Below are 16,561 nucleotides of genomic sequence, written 5' to 3' on the forward strand. Positions count from 1 at the left end.
ACATTTTGCAGAAGAAACCGAACTGAAACCTGTGTTCTCAAAGATTCTTTCTTTCAGCAGGCAGCTGGATTTTAAGAGTATTTGTTATAAACATTTTAGAAAATACAGTCTTTTAGATGAGAAAAAATTTTCACACAGGCACTCAAACTACTTCTAAACATTAACTAGATTTCAGATTTCGTTAAAATGCTTTCTGACATTTAACATTCTTTTCAGGAAATAAGTATTCATGTAAATTGTTTTCTCAGAAATTGACCCTGAATAAAGAATTTCAGATCATTGGAAACAGGATCATTTGAAATCTACATTTCCTTCCCTTTTCCTAATTCATTTCATTTGCTCAATAGGATTTTCTCATAGAATTAACTTTTCCCTCTCTGCATAGTTACATAAGCTTGTTTTTCTAATCATGAAAAATTTTACCCATTTCGGCACTTATTAAAGTGGACTCTTACTTGAAGGGTTTCTGGTTTTAGAGCAAGAGTATATGACTAGAAGCAGATGACTAATACTTCATCGTTTATAGCCACAGAATTTCTTTGCAATTTTTAAATGCCTTTGTAAAGCTAGATCTTGTGCCTGAAAGCATGCTTTTGTGTTAGAAATCTTTTGGTGAACTACTTACTCAGGTCATATGCTTTCAAAGCCTTGCTTTTCTTTCCTCAGGATAAATTGCATTATGAGTTACCAATAACAATGCCATGTCATTTCAAAGAAAACTAAATTAAGTAGTGCAAGCCCAGGTTGCTGGAAACTGGATGACATAGGGTAGGCATTGTTTTGGTTACCATACGAAGGGTATATGTGTTTAATCACCAAGGATTGGTCGGTCCGCCAGTATCTTGTCATACCTGCTTGTTGTCCTAGCCGCACCCCACCCCCAAACAGTCATGCGGATTTTTTTTCAGATACCCTTTTAGTTCAATCATTCAACTACCTGGTAATATTATGAATTATATATAGTATTTGCCATGATCAAGCATTAACTCACTGGCCTAATTGACTTTGGGGGACCTGATGGTGCCCCACAGAAAGATAGACTGGAGGAACGTTGTTGTTAGAGAGTGCCATCTGACATGAACAACTTTGAAGAAGCCTGGTTCTAGTTGGTCTCAGTCCTCTCCAGATGCTGTTTGAATCCAAACAGTTTCCCAGTTTTCTGTCGTTACAGAATTGCCTTCTGGAAAAATTGCTTCTTTTATTACTTGGTAGCAGTATAGATTTAGTTTTTTGTGAATCATTAAGGCATTTAGAATCATCCTTACCCTCTTTTATTTTCGATCTCTTTCAGGTTGTTTGAAGGACGTTCATCAAGGAAACCAGAGAAGCTTAAAACACTCTTCTGCTACTTTAGAAGAGTCACAGAGAAAAGTACATTCCTTTCATTCTTACTGTAATTTTTGTCACTGAGGGGGACAGTTCAGACAGGTCAAAAACATTTTGTGTTTAAAGTACACTTTCCTGCCCAAACCACATTAAAACAATAATAATTCAATATCTAGATTTTATGCATTTGTTGTGTGTATACGTAAATGTGTGCTATGAATGTGTGTGGGTTTTATATACTCTGAAATTAGACTAGCGTAACATACGCTAATGGATGTTCATGAATAAAAATAGTAAATTAATACTTTCAAAAGAAAGTATATTGACTGGGAGATACATTTTAGGTATTCTTTATTTAAAGAAACAATTGACTATTACAATTAGTTTATTTGCAGAGGTTAACCAGTTCATTGCCTTCCTACCCATCCCTCTCTTTTGTGCCTCCTTTATGCCCTTGTAGAGTTCTTATAAAACAGTGTTTGTACTTAGAGTTTACATTGTCTGTCTTCCTCTGTTGGGCCTCAGCCATCTTCTTTTCCCAGGGGCTAATCATAGCACCTGAGGCAGTAGTGGTAAATGTCTAGCCAATGCTGGTAGTGACCAGCTAATAATAGATGGGTGTTGCCACCCTTATCCTAGGAGCTGGGTGATCACAGACCCACAGACAAGTTTCTTAACATCTCTAAGCCTCAGTTTCTTCATCTGTAAAATAAAAGAATAATGATAACTTACCGCATAGGGTAGTTGTAAGTATTAAATCAGAAGTTACATGCTTAATAAATGTTAGCTATTATCATGGGTAGCCTTTCCTGCCAATCAATTATAAAGGAAACCAGAACATCTCAAAAGTTTGCTTTTGCTAAGTAGAACAGGTCAAGTGAAATGAGTTCTTTTCAGTTCTGGTTGTCGAAGTTGTGGGATTGTCTTAAAATACATCACTGAATTATTTTAAGGTCATTTTTCTCATATCCTTCCCTTAGTAAGTAATCTCACATCCTAGTGTACTTGGCATTCTTTTCCTTTTGAATGTATTGCTATTGGACATTGTTCAAATTTGGGGGAAAGAAATCAATGATCAGGATTTTGATAATTTAAGGGGAAAATTCATAGGCTTCTTTTGATAGAGGTTTATTTCTCTTTTTTTCTTGTTTTGTTTTTTTTGTTTGTTTTTGTTTATTTGGCTGCGTCGGGTCTTAATTGTGGCACGTGGATCTTTGTTGCGGCATGCAGGGAGTTATTTCTTAGCTTATCATTTTTAGTTTTGTGCTCTGTACTGAATGAAATAGTAAGGAAAGTGAAGGCTCACTGGGGCTTACGAGACATGAAACCTAATTAGAATTTGTACTAATTTGTTAGAAAGATGAGTATGTTTTTTGCTATTCTAAATCTAAATAGAATGAATTCCATTACTGTTTCTAAGTAATTCAGGGTTTACTTTTGTGTCCCTGAAGTCAAATCCTGCATGTCTGCTCTAAAAACCAACTTACCTTTCCAAATTTTAGGATTTTAAATACTTCGAGAGAAAAAGCTGAAATTTTGTTTTTTCAACTAGAAATTTATAAATCATCATACATATTTTTAAAAAATATATTTATTTATTTATTTGGCTGCTCCGGGTCTTTAGTTGCAGCACGTGGCATCTTTGGTTATGGCATGCAGGATCTTTGGTTGTGGCATGCAGGATCTTTAGTTGTGGCATGCAGGATCTTTAGCTGCAGCATGCGGGATCTAGTTCCCTGACCAGCGTTGAACACGGCCCCTGCATTGGGAGCACGGAGTCTTAACCACTGGACCACCAGGGAAGTCCCTAAATCATCATAACTATTGGGAATTAGGCTGAAAAACTAAATTGTAATTAGACATTTTATTTTCTTTTTCACTGTACATGGTAATTTGGTTCTTTGTAGAAATACAGTAAGACATGCTATAGGTTTTTAGGATGTAAAGCTACAGGCTTAAGGAGGAAATACTAAATAGAATAAAAGAGGTTTGCAATTTAATAATTACTTTCTATAGAAAGTTCTAGAGTCTACTGAATAGAAACTATAGAAACCTATTTAAAGTACCATATTTCATCAACTCTAGGACATGATATATGATAAGAAGTTTCATTATGTTAGGTACCACTACAAAGGAAAAAACTCTCAGGATGGGGAGTTGTAGGAGATATCTCTTACAAAGCTGGTATACCAGAGGTCTGTACCCTTAGTCTAAGAATAAGTGAGAAATTAACTTGGCCATGCAGAAAGGGGACAACAAAGAAACTGCAAGTGTCAACCTAGGTAGAGAGGGCACCCAAAAAATCTTCCCTGAGAATTTGAACCACGAGCTGCAAGTCTGAGGTCTGAAGTCATATTACCAGTGTGATCCACAGAAGCCTGCAACGGAAGATTTAATTCAGACTGATTTCAGGTTGGTGGTGGCCCCAGATGATGGTAGAAGCAGATGCACATCTTCTCTGGAAAAATTCAGCTTTAATGCAGACCAGTAGCAATGGCTAGATACCTTTGACTATGTGAGATATGTCCTAGTTTCCGAAACTTAATACATGAAAAATATGCTTTTTAGAATTGATAAAATATAATTTCATCAGGACCACCTTTTCAAGGATGTCAGTATATATTTTATATTTGTAGTGAGGCTCTTGAGACTGAAAGATTTTAAAGAGCTTTCTGAATTATTTTCAATATAATTTTAGATAAAACTATCTTATAAATGGAATATTTAAAAAGTGATGGCTTGGGACTTCCCTGGCGGTCCAGTGGTTAAGACTGTGCACTTCCATTGCAGGGGGTGTGGGTTCAACCCCTAGTCAGGGAACTAAGATCCCACATGCTGTACGGTGTGGTGAAAAAATTTAAAAAAAATAAAAGATTTAAAAAAAAAATTGGGTGATCTTAAAAAAAAAAATGATGACTCATATGCAGTATATATTGTGATTTTATTAAAGGAAATATTTGATTAACCAAAATAACCTATTCTGGTGTGAAAGGTGCCTTTTTATGGAAGAAAGGTAGTAGGCATGTTCTCAAGGGTTTTTTTTTGTTATTAATTATATCTAAAGAGCCATGTTCTTCTGTCTTTTCTCTTGCTTTGCCAGAAATTTTCATTTTTTAATTTCTCTTTGTCTCTCCTAGTATATATGAGAGACATTTAATGTTCTTACTTTTCTGCTAAATTATTGAATGATGACACAGACATTAGTTTCCTATTAATAGAATTGCTTCTCTGGTGTTTGAATTATTTGACTTGTGAATTTTAACTATGCTATCCATTTGTCTTAAAGAAAGTTAGACATCTAAAGAATATTTTGTAACTCATGTTAACAAAATTCTGTTTTCTACTATAACTACTCCATATGATTTTTGAATTGTTGCTGCTTGTGACTGAGAGCAGAGAAATGTGGAATCATCCGAAGGAATGAAATGATTGCCAAGCTTTCACTGGGACTCTACCACCATTATCACTAATAGTTCCTGACATATCTCTCTCTGCTTCAGAGCATTTTTTTTTAAAACAGAAGAAAACAGAAATGGCCTGGCCTTTTTAGTTTGTTCTTTGATTTGAATCAAACAAATTACTTTTGGCCAGCTGATTTATTTTTTGCTTTTGCCACTATTTAAAAAAAAAAAAAAAAAGTAAATCTAACAAAAAAGGATCTTATCCTCTAAAATTTACTGCATTTTGATCCTCTCATATCTGTTGCTACTGGAAAACTATGTCATCATTCTTCTCTAACCTCTTAGAATACAGTAATTCCTCCTTCTGGCAAAGGTGCCTTTAAATAGAGCACTTGCATATCGTCTAAGCCCTGGGTTTAGCTGTGTCAACCTCAAAGGACATGCCAACAATTTTCTTTTTTAATCTTAGACATATTATTTTATTATAAAACACATAAATGTGTATACATTTACCAGTCTTTAGGTGTAGGGTTAAGGCTTTTTTTTTTTTGAGGAGTTTACAAATTAAAATTTAGTTTGTCTTTGTCGTATAAGCTATATCCATTATGCATCTTTTTTTCCCCCAAGGATTTTTTAAAAATATATTCAGTTTGGAAAACTTAACCGAAAAGTACCAGCACGCAAATCCTACTGTCGTGCTGTTTTCTGTATAGTTTTGTGTCTTAGGGAGGGCTTATTTACTATTTTGTAGAAAGAATTCCTGTTGTAAGGATAATATGATTTTAAATCAATCTTCTGTTGTATTCCAGCACCAGGCTTTGTTTTTCCTGATTAGCTTTACAGGCAGTGTTAGACCCATTCTTTTACTGAATATATATAGTCTTTTCAAACTCAGTACTTATTTTGGGTGTGTTTCTCTTTTATTGCTTTTGTAGAACCTACTGGGTTGGTGACATTTACAAGACAGAGTCTTGAAGATTTTCCAGAGTGGGAAAGGTAATAATAATGTAAATAATCCTGGAATCTTAGAATTAGAAGGACTCTTTCACCATGAGATGATTGTATTTTACAGCCCCTGAAAAGATGGTTTCCCAACCTCCTAATTGCCCTAGTACCAGGGAGTTTCTTCTTAAAATGATCAGTTGATAGCTCTCATTGTTAGAAAGGTCATGCCTTTTGAATCAAAGTCTGCAACCCTTTCACTTCTACTCTTTTGCCTTAGTTTTGTCTTCTGAAACAAAGTCCTATTTAGAATTTAGAAGTTTTCTGTGTGAAGACACTAACACTAAACACCAATATTTAATGTTCCTCCTTACCCTTGGTTTTATGGTTAATGTTTGTATTTTATCTCTTTTCTTTCTGGAGGACAAGATTAGGAACTTTTTTTTTTTTACTAAACTAAAATGTAAATCGTAATTACTTAGTATTTGTCTGAGTGACAAGAGTTTTGAAGTTTGGCTGTCAACATGTACTATTGGCAATTTTGTGGAAGTTGCTAATTTACTAGGGTTTTTTCTTATTTACCTGCAAATACTGAGGAGAACAATAAGCAATCTGAGTTTATTCAGATACGTGAGTTCCTTAGTGCCTTGAAATAGTCAACACATTTTCTAACCTGGAACAAATCCCCAAAGCACTTAGAGAAGAATGTATCTACTTTTTCAGTGCATGTGAGGACATGATTAAACATGCTAAATGTATATTTTGGATGTGCATTCATGTTAATCAGTGCCTCTTCTTTTTCTAATAATTTTTATCGTAGTTTGTAATTGTTTTGTTTAGAATTAGTGATGAAAGGGACTCACTCTTAAAGGAACTAACTTGAGAAAGCACATATGCTTAGATGGCTTTCCTGTGTTTTCATCCATCAAAGATGTTTATTTGTGAGGTGAAAGAAAAACAAACTTACTTTAGGAGGCTGACTGCATGGCTGAGATGATTATTAGCAGAGGGAAGTGGATAAAAGATTAAGCAACCAAAAGAAAGACAAAAACAAGAACAAAATTGAGTCAGAAAGGAAGAGGAACATGTACAGCATTTCGGAATCATGGCATATTAGAAATTAAAGGAACCCCAGGAAGTCATCTGGTCCAGCTGCCTACTAAAAGTAATCAGCTCTGTAATACCTATAACAGATGGACACTAGGCAGCCCTGGTGATGGGAAATTCACGGTTTGGCCGCAGTCTATCCCATTGTTGGCTGCTTGTGTTATTGTCTAATACTTTCATTTACTAAAAAAGTCTGTCTTCCAAAAATCTCCCCACCCCGCCAAATCCCATTCCTCGTTCTTCCTTCTGGAGCTACAATAAATAAAACTAATTTTCTTTAACATTTGACCCTTCTTCATGTATTTTAATGCTTTCTTGATCCACCCCCACCTCTAACAATACACACAGGTACATACTAAACTACTCATTTCTTCTGTTTCACATATAATATGGATTGTAAACCCTTTAACTCTGCTGTTGATGTACCCTAGGCCATTGGTCCCTCTTAAAATATGGTGCCTAGAACTAAAGTAACAATCTGCTATGTTATCTGCCCAGACTAGAGTACAGAAGGTTGCTTTTCTTAGCTCTTCTATTAGTCTCTAATAGGAACACAGATGTTTTTGTTCATGTTGCTTTTGTGTAGATTTTATAGATCATTCAGAGGGATTGTTTTTAATTCAGCTCAGGATCTCTACTCTGCATCTGGCGTTCATTTGGCACTAATGTGAAAGGACACCTATTTGTACACCATCTGGGAGAGAAGGGATAGGTCAAAATGCAGAGATTGGTAAGGCTGCTGTGTCAGTAAGATAATTTTACTCTTTAAATAAGATCAAGATATTCCCCTTAACCTAGATAGGCAGAATTTAACTTGAAACTTTTCATACTTTTTTTTTAAATTTCATTGATCTCTTTTTTGTTTTAGCTGCTTCTTAAGTGAGTTGCAGAATGCAATTAAAATCCATCTCCCAGATTCCACAGAACCAGAAACATGTGTTCACTTAAAGAGAGAGGATGAAGAAGAGATGAGGATTGTTGGTATTCCCAAGAGTAAGGGACTAAATGGGTGCCAGGAAGTTAGAGGCTTTTCTGAGTTTCAAGATTCTGGCATTATAGTTAACCCTGTGACTATCAATAAATATCTTAGCCAGGCTTAGTTAATCACAGAGAACCAGAATAATCTGTCTTTGATTCCTGGGGCAGTGGTATGAAGAATTTGCTGGGCCCAGAAGGGGAAACCTATTAGGAAGTTGGAGGATGCTTATTTTAAAAAAATAGTTTCTAGCAATTTCATAATTTTGAGAAGTATACTATAAGGTGACAACTACAGTCACAGAGAATAGTTGACAGCAGATGAGATTTCTGGATCATGCTTCTTTATCTTTTCAATAGTATCCTCACAGGTAGTCTCCCTTGGAATAAAATAGCTAGGAAAGTAGGACCCTGCAAAAAAGGGAAGTTAAAAATAATCAAACTTATGGTACTAACTTTCTCCAAGAGATTTGGAAAGTAATTTTTCTAAAAACATAGCTTACTAGTAAAGAGCTTGAACCATTACCTTAGGCTTTCTGGGTTCAAATCTTTGTTGCTTCATTTACTAGTCTTGGACAGGTTACTTAAATGCTTTTTGTGCTTTATTTTCCCATCTGTAAAAGAAGATAGTAATAGGGATGTTGTGAAGATTAAATAAGTTAATACAAATGAAGCTTTTAGAACAGAATCTGTACTGAATTATTTTACCTTCTGAGTAAGGTCAGTCTGTTGGACTGGAGCTTTACCAGAAATGTATTTGGACTTATTGATACCAGGATGAAAGCAAATCCCAATAAATAAATAGTGCTTCCCAGCTAAATTTTTTTAAAAGTATAATTGTTTTAAAAAATATATAATTCCTCTCTCTCCAAAAATTCATGCCACTCTGTATAAGTTAGGGGTTTACTATCTAATACATTCTATTATAATTTATTTATTTTTATTCAGTAAGTAATCAGGAGTAAAAAATCTAAGGAAAAATGTCATCATCAACTGCTATTAACAAAAAGGAATTGTTTTTTTAATATGATTTAAGCAGGTAAACACTGTAGGGCAGGAAAAAGTTTTTCCTCAATCCTCTTAGGGTCCCTGGCTGGGTATTAAAATTAAACTGAGAAAGATTAACAGGAGAAAAGCATACAGATTTATTTTATATAAGTTTTGCATGATACAGGAGCCTTTATGCGGAAATGAAGACCCAAAGAAACAGATCTATGTACTTTTATGCTAGGTTTGATGAAGAATAGACAGTCATGGAGGAATATGATATGTAAAAGAGTATGAGGTGATTGAAGTAAACTGGGGGAAACAGCAAGTTCTGCTTGTTGGAATTCTTCTTGGCATCTCTTTGTCTGCAGAGATAATAATGCTCCTTTCCTCCAGGTATAGGTATGGTCCCTCATGTGAGGGTTTTATGGCTTGTTGCAGGTAAGAAAGGTGAGAGGGGGAGGAGGTCAGAGTGACCTTTCTGCTTCTGCCATTTTCTCAAACTTCTTCAGCTTAAAATATTCAGTATGCCAAGATGCCAAATTTGGGGGTAGTTTATCTGAACCCCATAAACACCTCAGTGACCATGGTTTATGAAAAGGAAAGAAAATAATTGTGACTTACAGGTACTAGACTTATCTATCAATTTTATTAATATAAAAATACCATAGATCAGGATTTCTGTAGCATGTATTTTCATCAAGACACCCCCCACACATACACGGTTTCCAAACTAGTGAAAATAGAGCCCCTCTGAGAATCATATATACCTTTTTGTCAAATTTTTCTATATTTTTCCTTAGGTTGCCAACTCTAGCATAATAATAAAATTTCATAGATCTTAATTTTTTAAAATATTTTGAGAAGTTTTTCAACTTTTAAAGAGGAGAAACTTAAACTGGTGCAGCCACTATGGAAAACAGTATGGAGGTTTCTCAAAAAACTGAAAATAGAACTACCATATGACCCAGTAATTCCACACCTGGGCATATATCCAAAAAATAATTCGAAAAGATACATGCACCCCAATGTTCTTAGCAGCATTATTTATAGTTGCCAAGATATGGAAGCAACCTAAGTGTCCATCAACAGATGAATGGATAAAGAAGATGTGGTATATATGTACAGTGGAATACTACTCGGCCATAAAAAAGAACAAAATTTTGCCATTTACATCAACATGGATGGACTGGGAGGGCATTATTCTAAGTGGAAGAAGTCAGAGAAAGACAAATACTGTATGATATCACTTACATGTGGAATCTAAAAAGCACAACAAACTACTGGGTATAACAAGAAGGATACTCACAGATACAGGGAACAAACGAGTGGTTACCGGTGGTGGTGGGTGTGGAGCAGTGGGAGGTACACACTATTGGGTGTTAGATAGGCTCAAGGATGTATTGTACAACATGGGGAATGTAGCCCATATTTTGTAATAACTGTAAATGGAAAGTAACCTTTAAAAAGTGTATAAAAAATAAAAAATATTTTTAAAAAAAGAGGAGAAACTGATATTTTGTAAGGGCAAAACAATTTTCAAAACAGTATGTTATCCCATTTTAATTTAAATGTGTATATTTATTTATGTGAATAAGAAAAATTTGGGGAGACTATCCCAAGAATGTTAAGAGTAAATAAGCATCTATTTCTGACTTTTGAGATTTGGAATAGTTTCAATTTTTCTTTTATAGTTAATCTGTATTTTCAGACTTTTCTGTAGTGAAATACTTACCATTAAAAAAATAAATAAGGAAATATCTTTTTAAATCGTAGATGTGAAAAACTCCTGACTCGATTGCATGTCACTTACGAAGGTACCATAGAAGGAAATGGTCAAGGCATGCTACAGGTAGGAGAATTACAGCAGTGGGGGCGTGGGGGGAAGGGACGACTGTCTCTTGTCAAGCTTCCAACAGCAAAGGAAATATGAAAAGCTGTTTATTTATCTTCTAAGCTGATTTAATGCAATGAAGCATAATAGCAGAATGGAGAAAAACACCAAACAGATCACCTTGACAGCCTTGGTAATACTGTTATCTGCCGATGTACGTTCTCTGTTTCTTACGTGTGCCTCTTTAAAAAGCCTTTGACAGAAAATCCAAGATCTGGACAACATCAGGCCTCTTGGTTCAGATATAGCTTGTAGATTGACAGTGGAGGAAGTTCCCAGGGTATGGTCTTGACAAGCTGTCACCAGGCAGTTTTGTTCTCTTTCTTTAAAGGCTCTTGCTCTGCCCTAAAAAATGACCAGCTTGAGATGTTTTTCTGCCACCAACTTTGTTTAGGTCTAGGAGGCAGACATCTAAAACGGATTGATAAGAAAGTCCTCTCTCCCATGTGTAATAGTTTTAGGCACATGAGCCAAATATACTTGCCATCTCTTCCCTGTTTCAGAGCAAGTAATTTTTTCCATCTGTCAATCTTTGTTATTAATCTGTGTTCCTGCCATTATGTAAAAAAATATATTTTGGAAAAAGGAGTTAACAAATAAAACACTGTATCTAGCTTTAACTTGTTGTAACACCTAACCTGAACACGTGCTTTCCTTTTGCTTTATAGTGATCTTTTTTAAAAAATCACTAATCAGAGATGAAATGTTAGTGTTTTGTGTTCTTATCTTATTTAGAAGAGCATTGTAATCCTAATTTTCTTTGAAAGAAGCTTGTACACCATCTTGTTTATACTGAGACTAGCTGATTTTTTTCTTAGATCATTATTAAATGCTTATATAGGGTCAGAAGTTAAATAAAGCAGTTGCCTGATAATGGACTATTTGTGTGAATAACTTAATTTTTATTATAAAATGACTAGACTGATTTGCATTTGGCTAGTTATTATATACGTATGCTCTAAGTGCCTACATTTGTTTTAGAATGGCCTTTTATTTAGACATATTTGTATTTAAAATTTTCAGGGGCAAACCATGTTTTGTTTTAAATCACCTCCCAGTGATTAAAATTATAGACCAAAATAATTAGGATAACTGAATTAATATTTGTCCTGTACTTAAATTTTTTAATATTTATATTTAATAAGTCCTTTTTCTTCTATTTAAAACAATAATTTTGAAATAAGGCTAAAATTTGTTTCGAATGACAATCACTTTTTCCCCCACATTTCCATCTTGACAAGGTTCTTTCCTACATTAACATCTTGGATTACCTGAGGGAAGCTTAATACACATGAAATAAACAAAGCTACTGGTGGTTAGCACCACAGGAATGCTGACCTTTCATTACAGTACAATTCAGCAAGGAGTTATTCAACAACATTCAAGGTTGAGATTCTCCCCACTTCCCTGGAATGTACTGTAGATGAAATGTGAAACCTCAGTAGATTAAAAGAATACCATAAAGGCTTCTATTTATTTTTCTCCCTACCCATGCCACGTATCCCCAGGAGATCAGGGAATATTGTATTGCAGTGCTCCAAATCTCCTTGTGTAGCGTATAAATTACGTTATGCTGAATGGCAACAACAACAAAACCTCTCTAAGGAGTGTTATCATTTCTCTCTTTTCATCAAGTTATAATTCAGAACTGAGTAAGCTGAACAAGTAGCTTTAAAGTAAAGTGAGTTAGAAAATGGCTAAAAATAAGGAAGCATTCATATGCTTGTTTTCATGTACTGGAACAGGTTTCTCACCTGCAATAGAGAGCGTTTTATTAAGAACTTTTTTAAGTAGTAGAAACTGATTTTCTAAAAGACCCCTGCTTTCAGAGGCATATTGAGTTTAGTGTATTTGTTTCTCTGCATACCTTTTAAGTAATAAATATTGGCCTTTTATTCAAAGAATGAACAGTAGCATGCACATTGAATGTATTTCATTTATCATTTCCAAGTAGTACATAGATTGGATAGAGCTTATCTTTTAAATTTAGTTATGTATCTTGTTCCAGTAACAATTAAGCTTAGCTGATCTCAAGCCTTCTTTGTTTCTCATTTGTATTCCGAATACCATGATACTTAGCCAGTCTCTCAGTTTTCAAGAGCTGTCCATTTTATTTCCTTGCTGGGTCTCACTTCTTTCCCCACTGACCTATTTGAGGCCCTAGTAGTGCTTGTCTAAACTATTCAGTATTTACCTAGCCAGCCTTTCTGCTTTTACTTTTCCAGTTCATTCTTTAAACTCTAGTCTGAATTATCTTCCTAAAACACAGATACATTTGTTACTTTTCTTCTTAGAATCTTTCCCAGAATCCTCAGAATTAAGTAAAAATTTCTTGGACCCCAGACCAGCTCATTACCAACTTTAACTCTCCACATACTGTACACTGCAGACAGGCATGAGGAATCTGCTTACCACTCTCCTCATACAGCTCTTTACACACTGGTTTTTCCTGTGTCCTTTTGCAGCTATTCCCTTAGCCTGATTGTCAGCAAAATCTCAATTGAATGCCACATCCTTTTGTAACGCTCCCGTATCCTCCCCATGCGCCAATTTTAATTAATTGTATTATTTGAAAAGTATCAAATACATCCTAATAGGTTCTTTAATAATCATCTTATCATTCTACTTATGTGCCTCACTCCCATCTAGACTGTAAATGCTATGAAACCAGGAACCACATCTTATTCATCTTTGTATTCCATGGTTCACAGCATAATATTTCATCAATACTTGTTTAATTGAACAGTTTAAGCTATAAATCATTCAATGTATAAATGTATAAAGACTTCATAGGTGACTGTTTCTAATCAGTGGACTAGTATAACCAAAATTATTTTTCTATATAAGCTAAAGTTTTAGTGTTGATTTATTATGCCAGAATATAAACCCAAATGATTCACTTTGGTAACTCATTTCAAGAACTTGTCCAGTCATATTTTTCAGTATTTTCTAAGTTCTTCTGTAGTGAAAGAAGACTACTTTATCTTCTATTAATTTCTCTTTTCACATATAATATTTTTACGTGTCAAAAGATTCATATTCTTTACTCTTTTGTAAAACAGGCTTCACATTACCATTTCTTATAATTGCTTTAGAGATCACAAACAAGTTTTATGAAATCTCATACTTGACAATAGTCTGAAAGTATATGTGAAATAATAGGAAACATATATATTAGTCTCTACAACCTGTTCTTGGCACAGAGCTCCTAAAACCCTTGTAATCTCCTGAGTGGTAAGAGCACCAGGAGCATCTTTTGTTCTAGTATTTGGTCTTTGACCCCAATTCCTGACTCAGAGCTCCTAAACCCCTTGGAATTTCCTGAGTGATAGGCATGTCTTTTGTTCTAATGATGCAGCTCTTAGTGGGCTCCTGGGTAGCTTCAGGATGGGGATGGTCACCAGAAAGACTAAGCCATGATTAGAAGTCTGGAACTTTCTGCCCCACCTCCCATCCTCTGGGAAAGGGGGAGAGGGACTGGAGACTCAGTTAATGATCGGTCATGAGAATGTGATGAAGCTTCCATAAAAATTTCAGAAGTACAGGATTTGGAGAGCTTTGGGGTTGGTGAACATGCGGAGGTGCTGGGAGATGACTTGCTTGGAAAGGGCGTGGAAGCTCTGTGCCCCTTCCCACATACCTTGCCCTGTGTGTCTCTACATCTGGCTGTTCATCTGTATCCTTTATTATATCCTTTTTAATAAATCAGTAAATGTAAGTAAGTGTTACCCGGAATTCTGTGAGCTGGTCTAGCAAATCATCAAGCCCCGGGTGGGGTCATGGGAACCCCAATTTATAGCTGGTCAACTAGAAGTACAGGTGACAACCTGGGACTTGAGATTGTCATCTGAACTGGGGCAGTCTTGTAAGACTGAATCCTTAGCCTGTGGGATCTTTCACTAACTCCAGGTAGACAGTGTCAGAACTGAACTGGATTGTAGGACACCTAGCCGGTGTTGCAGAATTGCTTGATGTGTGGAAAATCCACACATCTGGTGTCAGAAGTGTCGAGAGTGTGGTAGTAGTGTGAGAGTAAAGAAGAGACACAGGATTGTGTTTTTCCTAAATAGTATAGAAGCCTCTCTTACATTACTTACTAAATTCTGGTGGTGGGCAGGGGGAGTTGTGTATGACTGTATGTGTACACAAGTTGTGTGTATGTGTGTATGTGTGTAATCTAACTCCCCAAATAGAAAAATCTAAGACAAAGTCAGAAACTATTTCTTACATATTGCCCCATAGAGCCTAGCATACCGTTGGACACATTGGAGTGCATAGTAAGTTTAAGACAAATAATTCTGGCAAGTTGAGTTTGCTTTCTCTTGAGGATTGTGTAACTCACCTTTATCAATAGGAGCTTGGGGATGCCATCATAGTACTCCACAGAAAACTTACATATAGTTTTAAACTAAATTGGAAATATTAATTTATTGAATCTTTGTTGTTAAACTAGATTTTTTTTGTCTTCATTTTTCTTCCCCTTAGGTGTATTTTTTTAAAAAAGTTTGCAATGTTTTTGCAGTTTGGGGTTTGCAGTTGAATTTAGAAGGAAGAAATTTTCATCCCTGTATTCTTTCACAAAAGAAAAAAGTTACCAAAAAGGTTAAATCCTAAACTTTTCAAACCTTTAAGGACAAGTGTTTAATTTCCATATTATATAAGAAAGGTACAGGCTATATAGTTTGGAGATACCATGGGTTCGTTTCCAGACCATTGCAAAAAAGCGAGTCACATGAATTTTTTTGGTTTCCCAGTGCATATAAAAGTTACGTTTATACTATACTGTAGTCTTTTAAGTGTCCAATAGCATTATGTCTAAGAAAATGTACATGCCTTAATTAAAACGTACTTTATTGCTAAAAAAAATGCCAGCCATCATCTGAGCCTTCAGGTCGTGATTTTTTTTGCTGGTGGAGGGTTTGAAATATCGCAAGAATTACCAAAATATGACACAGAGACACAAAGTGAGAAAATGCCATTGGAAAAATGGCACCAATAACCTTGCTAGATGCAGGGTTGCCATTAACATTCAATTTGTAAAAAGTGCAATATCTGTGAAGTGCAGTAAAGCGAAGTGCAATAAAATGAGGTATGCCTGTATAATTATATTAAAGTCATATGAAGTACATAAATGGAAATTGAGTAGAGAGTGGTGGAGAAGTGATCTTGAAACCTTTCCAGATAAAAACCTCCCTTGATTTGTGGCCCTTGGAGCACAGGTAAGGTTTATAAACAAGAGTCCATATAATTACATTGAGGCTTTTGCCTAAAACTCTATTTTCCATGTTCCTTCTAACATTTTGGAATCCAAAGAAATATCCAGAGATGTTAACTGCAGTGAGGTGGAAAGAGTGCAGTCAACCACAATCTGTTCTCCCTGGGAAGATTACTAATTTGGGGACTGATTTATGTGGGAAAGGAAAGGAAGATCAGAGCTTAGAGGGAGTATACTTCTTTATCATATATGTAGGTATTTTAAATTGTCATTTAACATGCCACATTTTCCCAAATAGGTGGATTTTGCAAACCGTTTTGTTGGAGGTGGTGTAACCAGTGCAGGACTTGTGCAAGAAGAAATCCGCTTTTTAATCAACCCTGAGTTGATTGTTTCACGGCTCTTCACTGAGGTGCTGGATCACAATGAATGTCTTATCATCACAGGTTAGTTTTGAGAAGTCTGGACAATGGGGTAGTGTTCCGCATCTGTGACGATCTATCATGAAGACTAGAGGCCACTCAGATGGTAGCTTTTCTCTACCGTGGGCATTAGTCCCAATATTTTAATTCATTAATTTATACTTGTTCTTATTAAATTGTTACAGTTTCATTTTAATAATCTTGAGTAAGACATTTTATCCCCACTTTTTCTTTCTTGGTATCTTTATCTGAGGAACAAGGGTAAAAATGATTAAACTACTCTCCAGTTTGA

The 16,561-nt window shown here is 35.3% G+C and overlaps 1 protein-coding gene across 4 annotated transcripts in view; it reads left to right on the forward strand.

The window, feature by feature from the left end:
• PARG (poly(ADP-ribose) glycohydrolase) overlaps positions 1-16,561 on the forward strand; it is a 113,068-nt gene that overhangs the window by 62,653 nt on the left and 33,854 nt on the right. For all 4 annotated transcript variants that reach the window (XM_082423479.1, XM_082423477.1, XM_082423476.1 and 1 more), the window contains 4 exons: positions 1,292-1,371; positions 5,663-5,723; positions 10,515-10,590; positions 16,146-16,293. In XM_082423479.1, coding sequence (XP_082279605.1) covers positions 1,292-1,371; positions 5,663-5,723; positions 10,515-10,590; positions 16,146-16,293 — 365 coding nt within the window. The remainder of the gene's footprint in view (positions 1-1,291; positions 1,372-5,662; positions 5,724-10,514; positions 10,591-16,145; positions 16,294-16,561) is intronic.

The sequence above is a fragment of the Balaenoptera physalus genome (genome assembly GCF_965194825.1).
Source record: "Balaenoptera physalus genome assembly, chromosome: 14".
In the NCBI taxonomy this organism is placed as follows: Eukaryota; Metazoa; Chordata; class Mammalia; order Artiodactyla; family Balaenopteridae; genus Balaenoptera; species Balaenoptera physalus.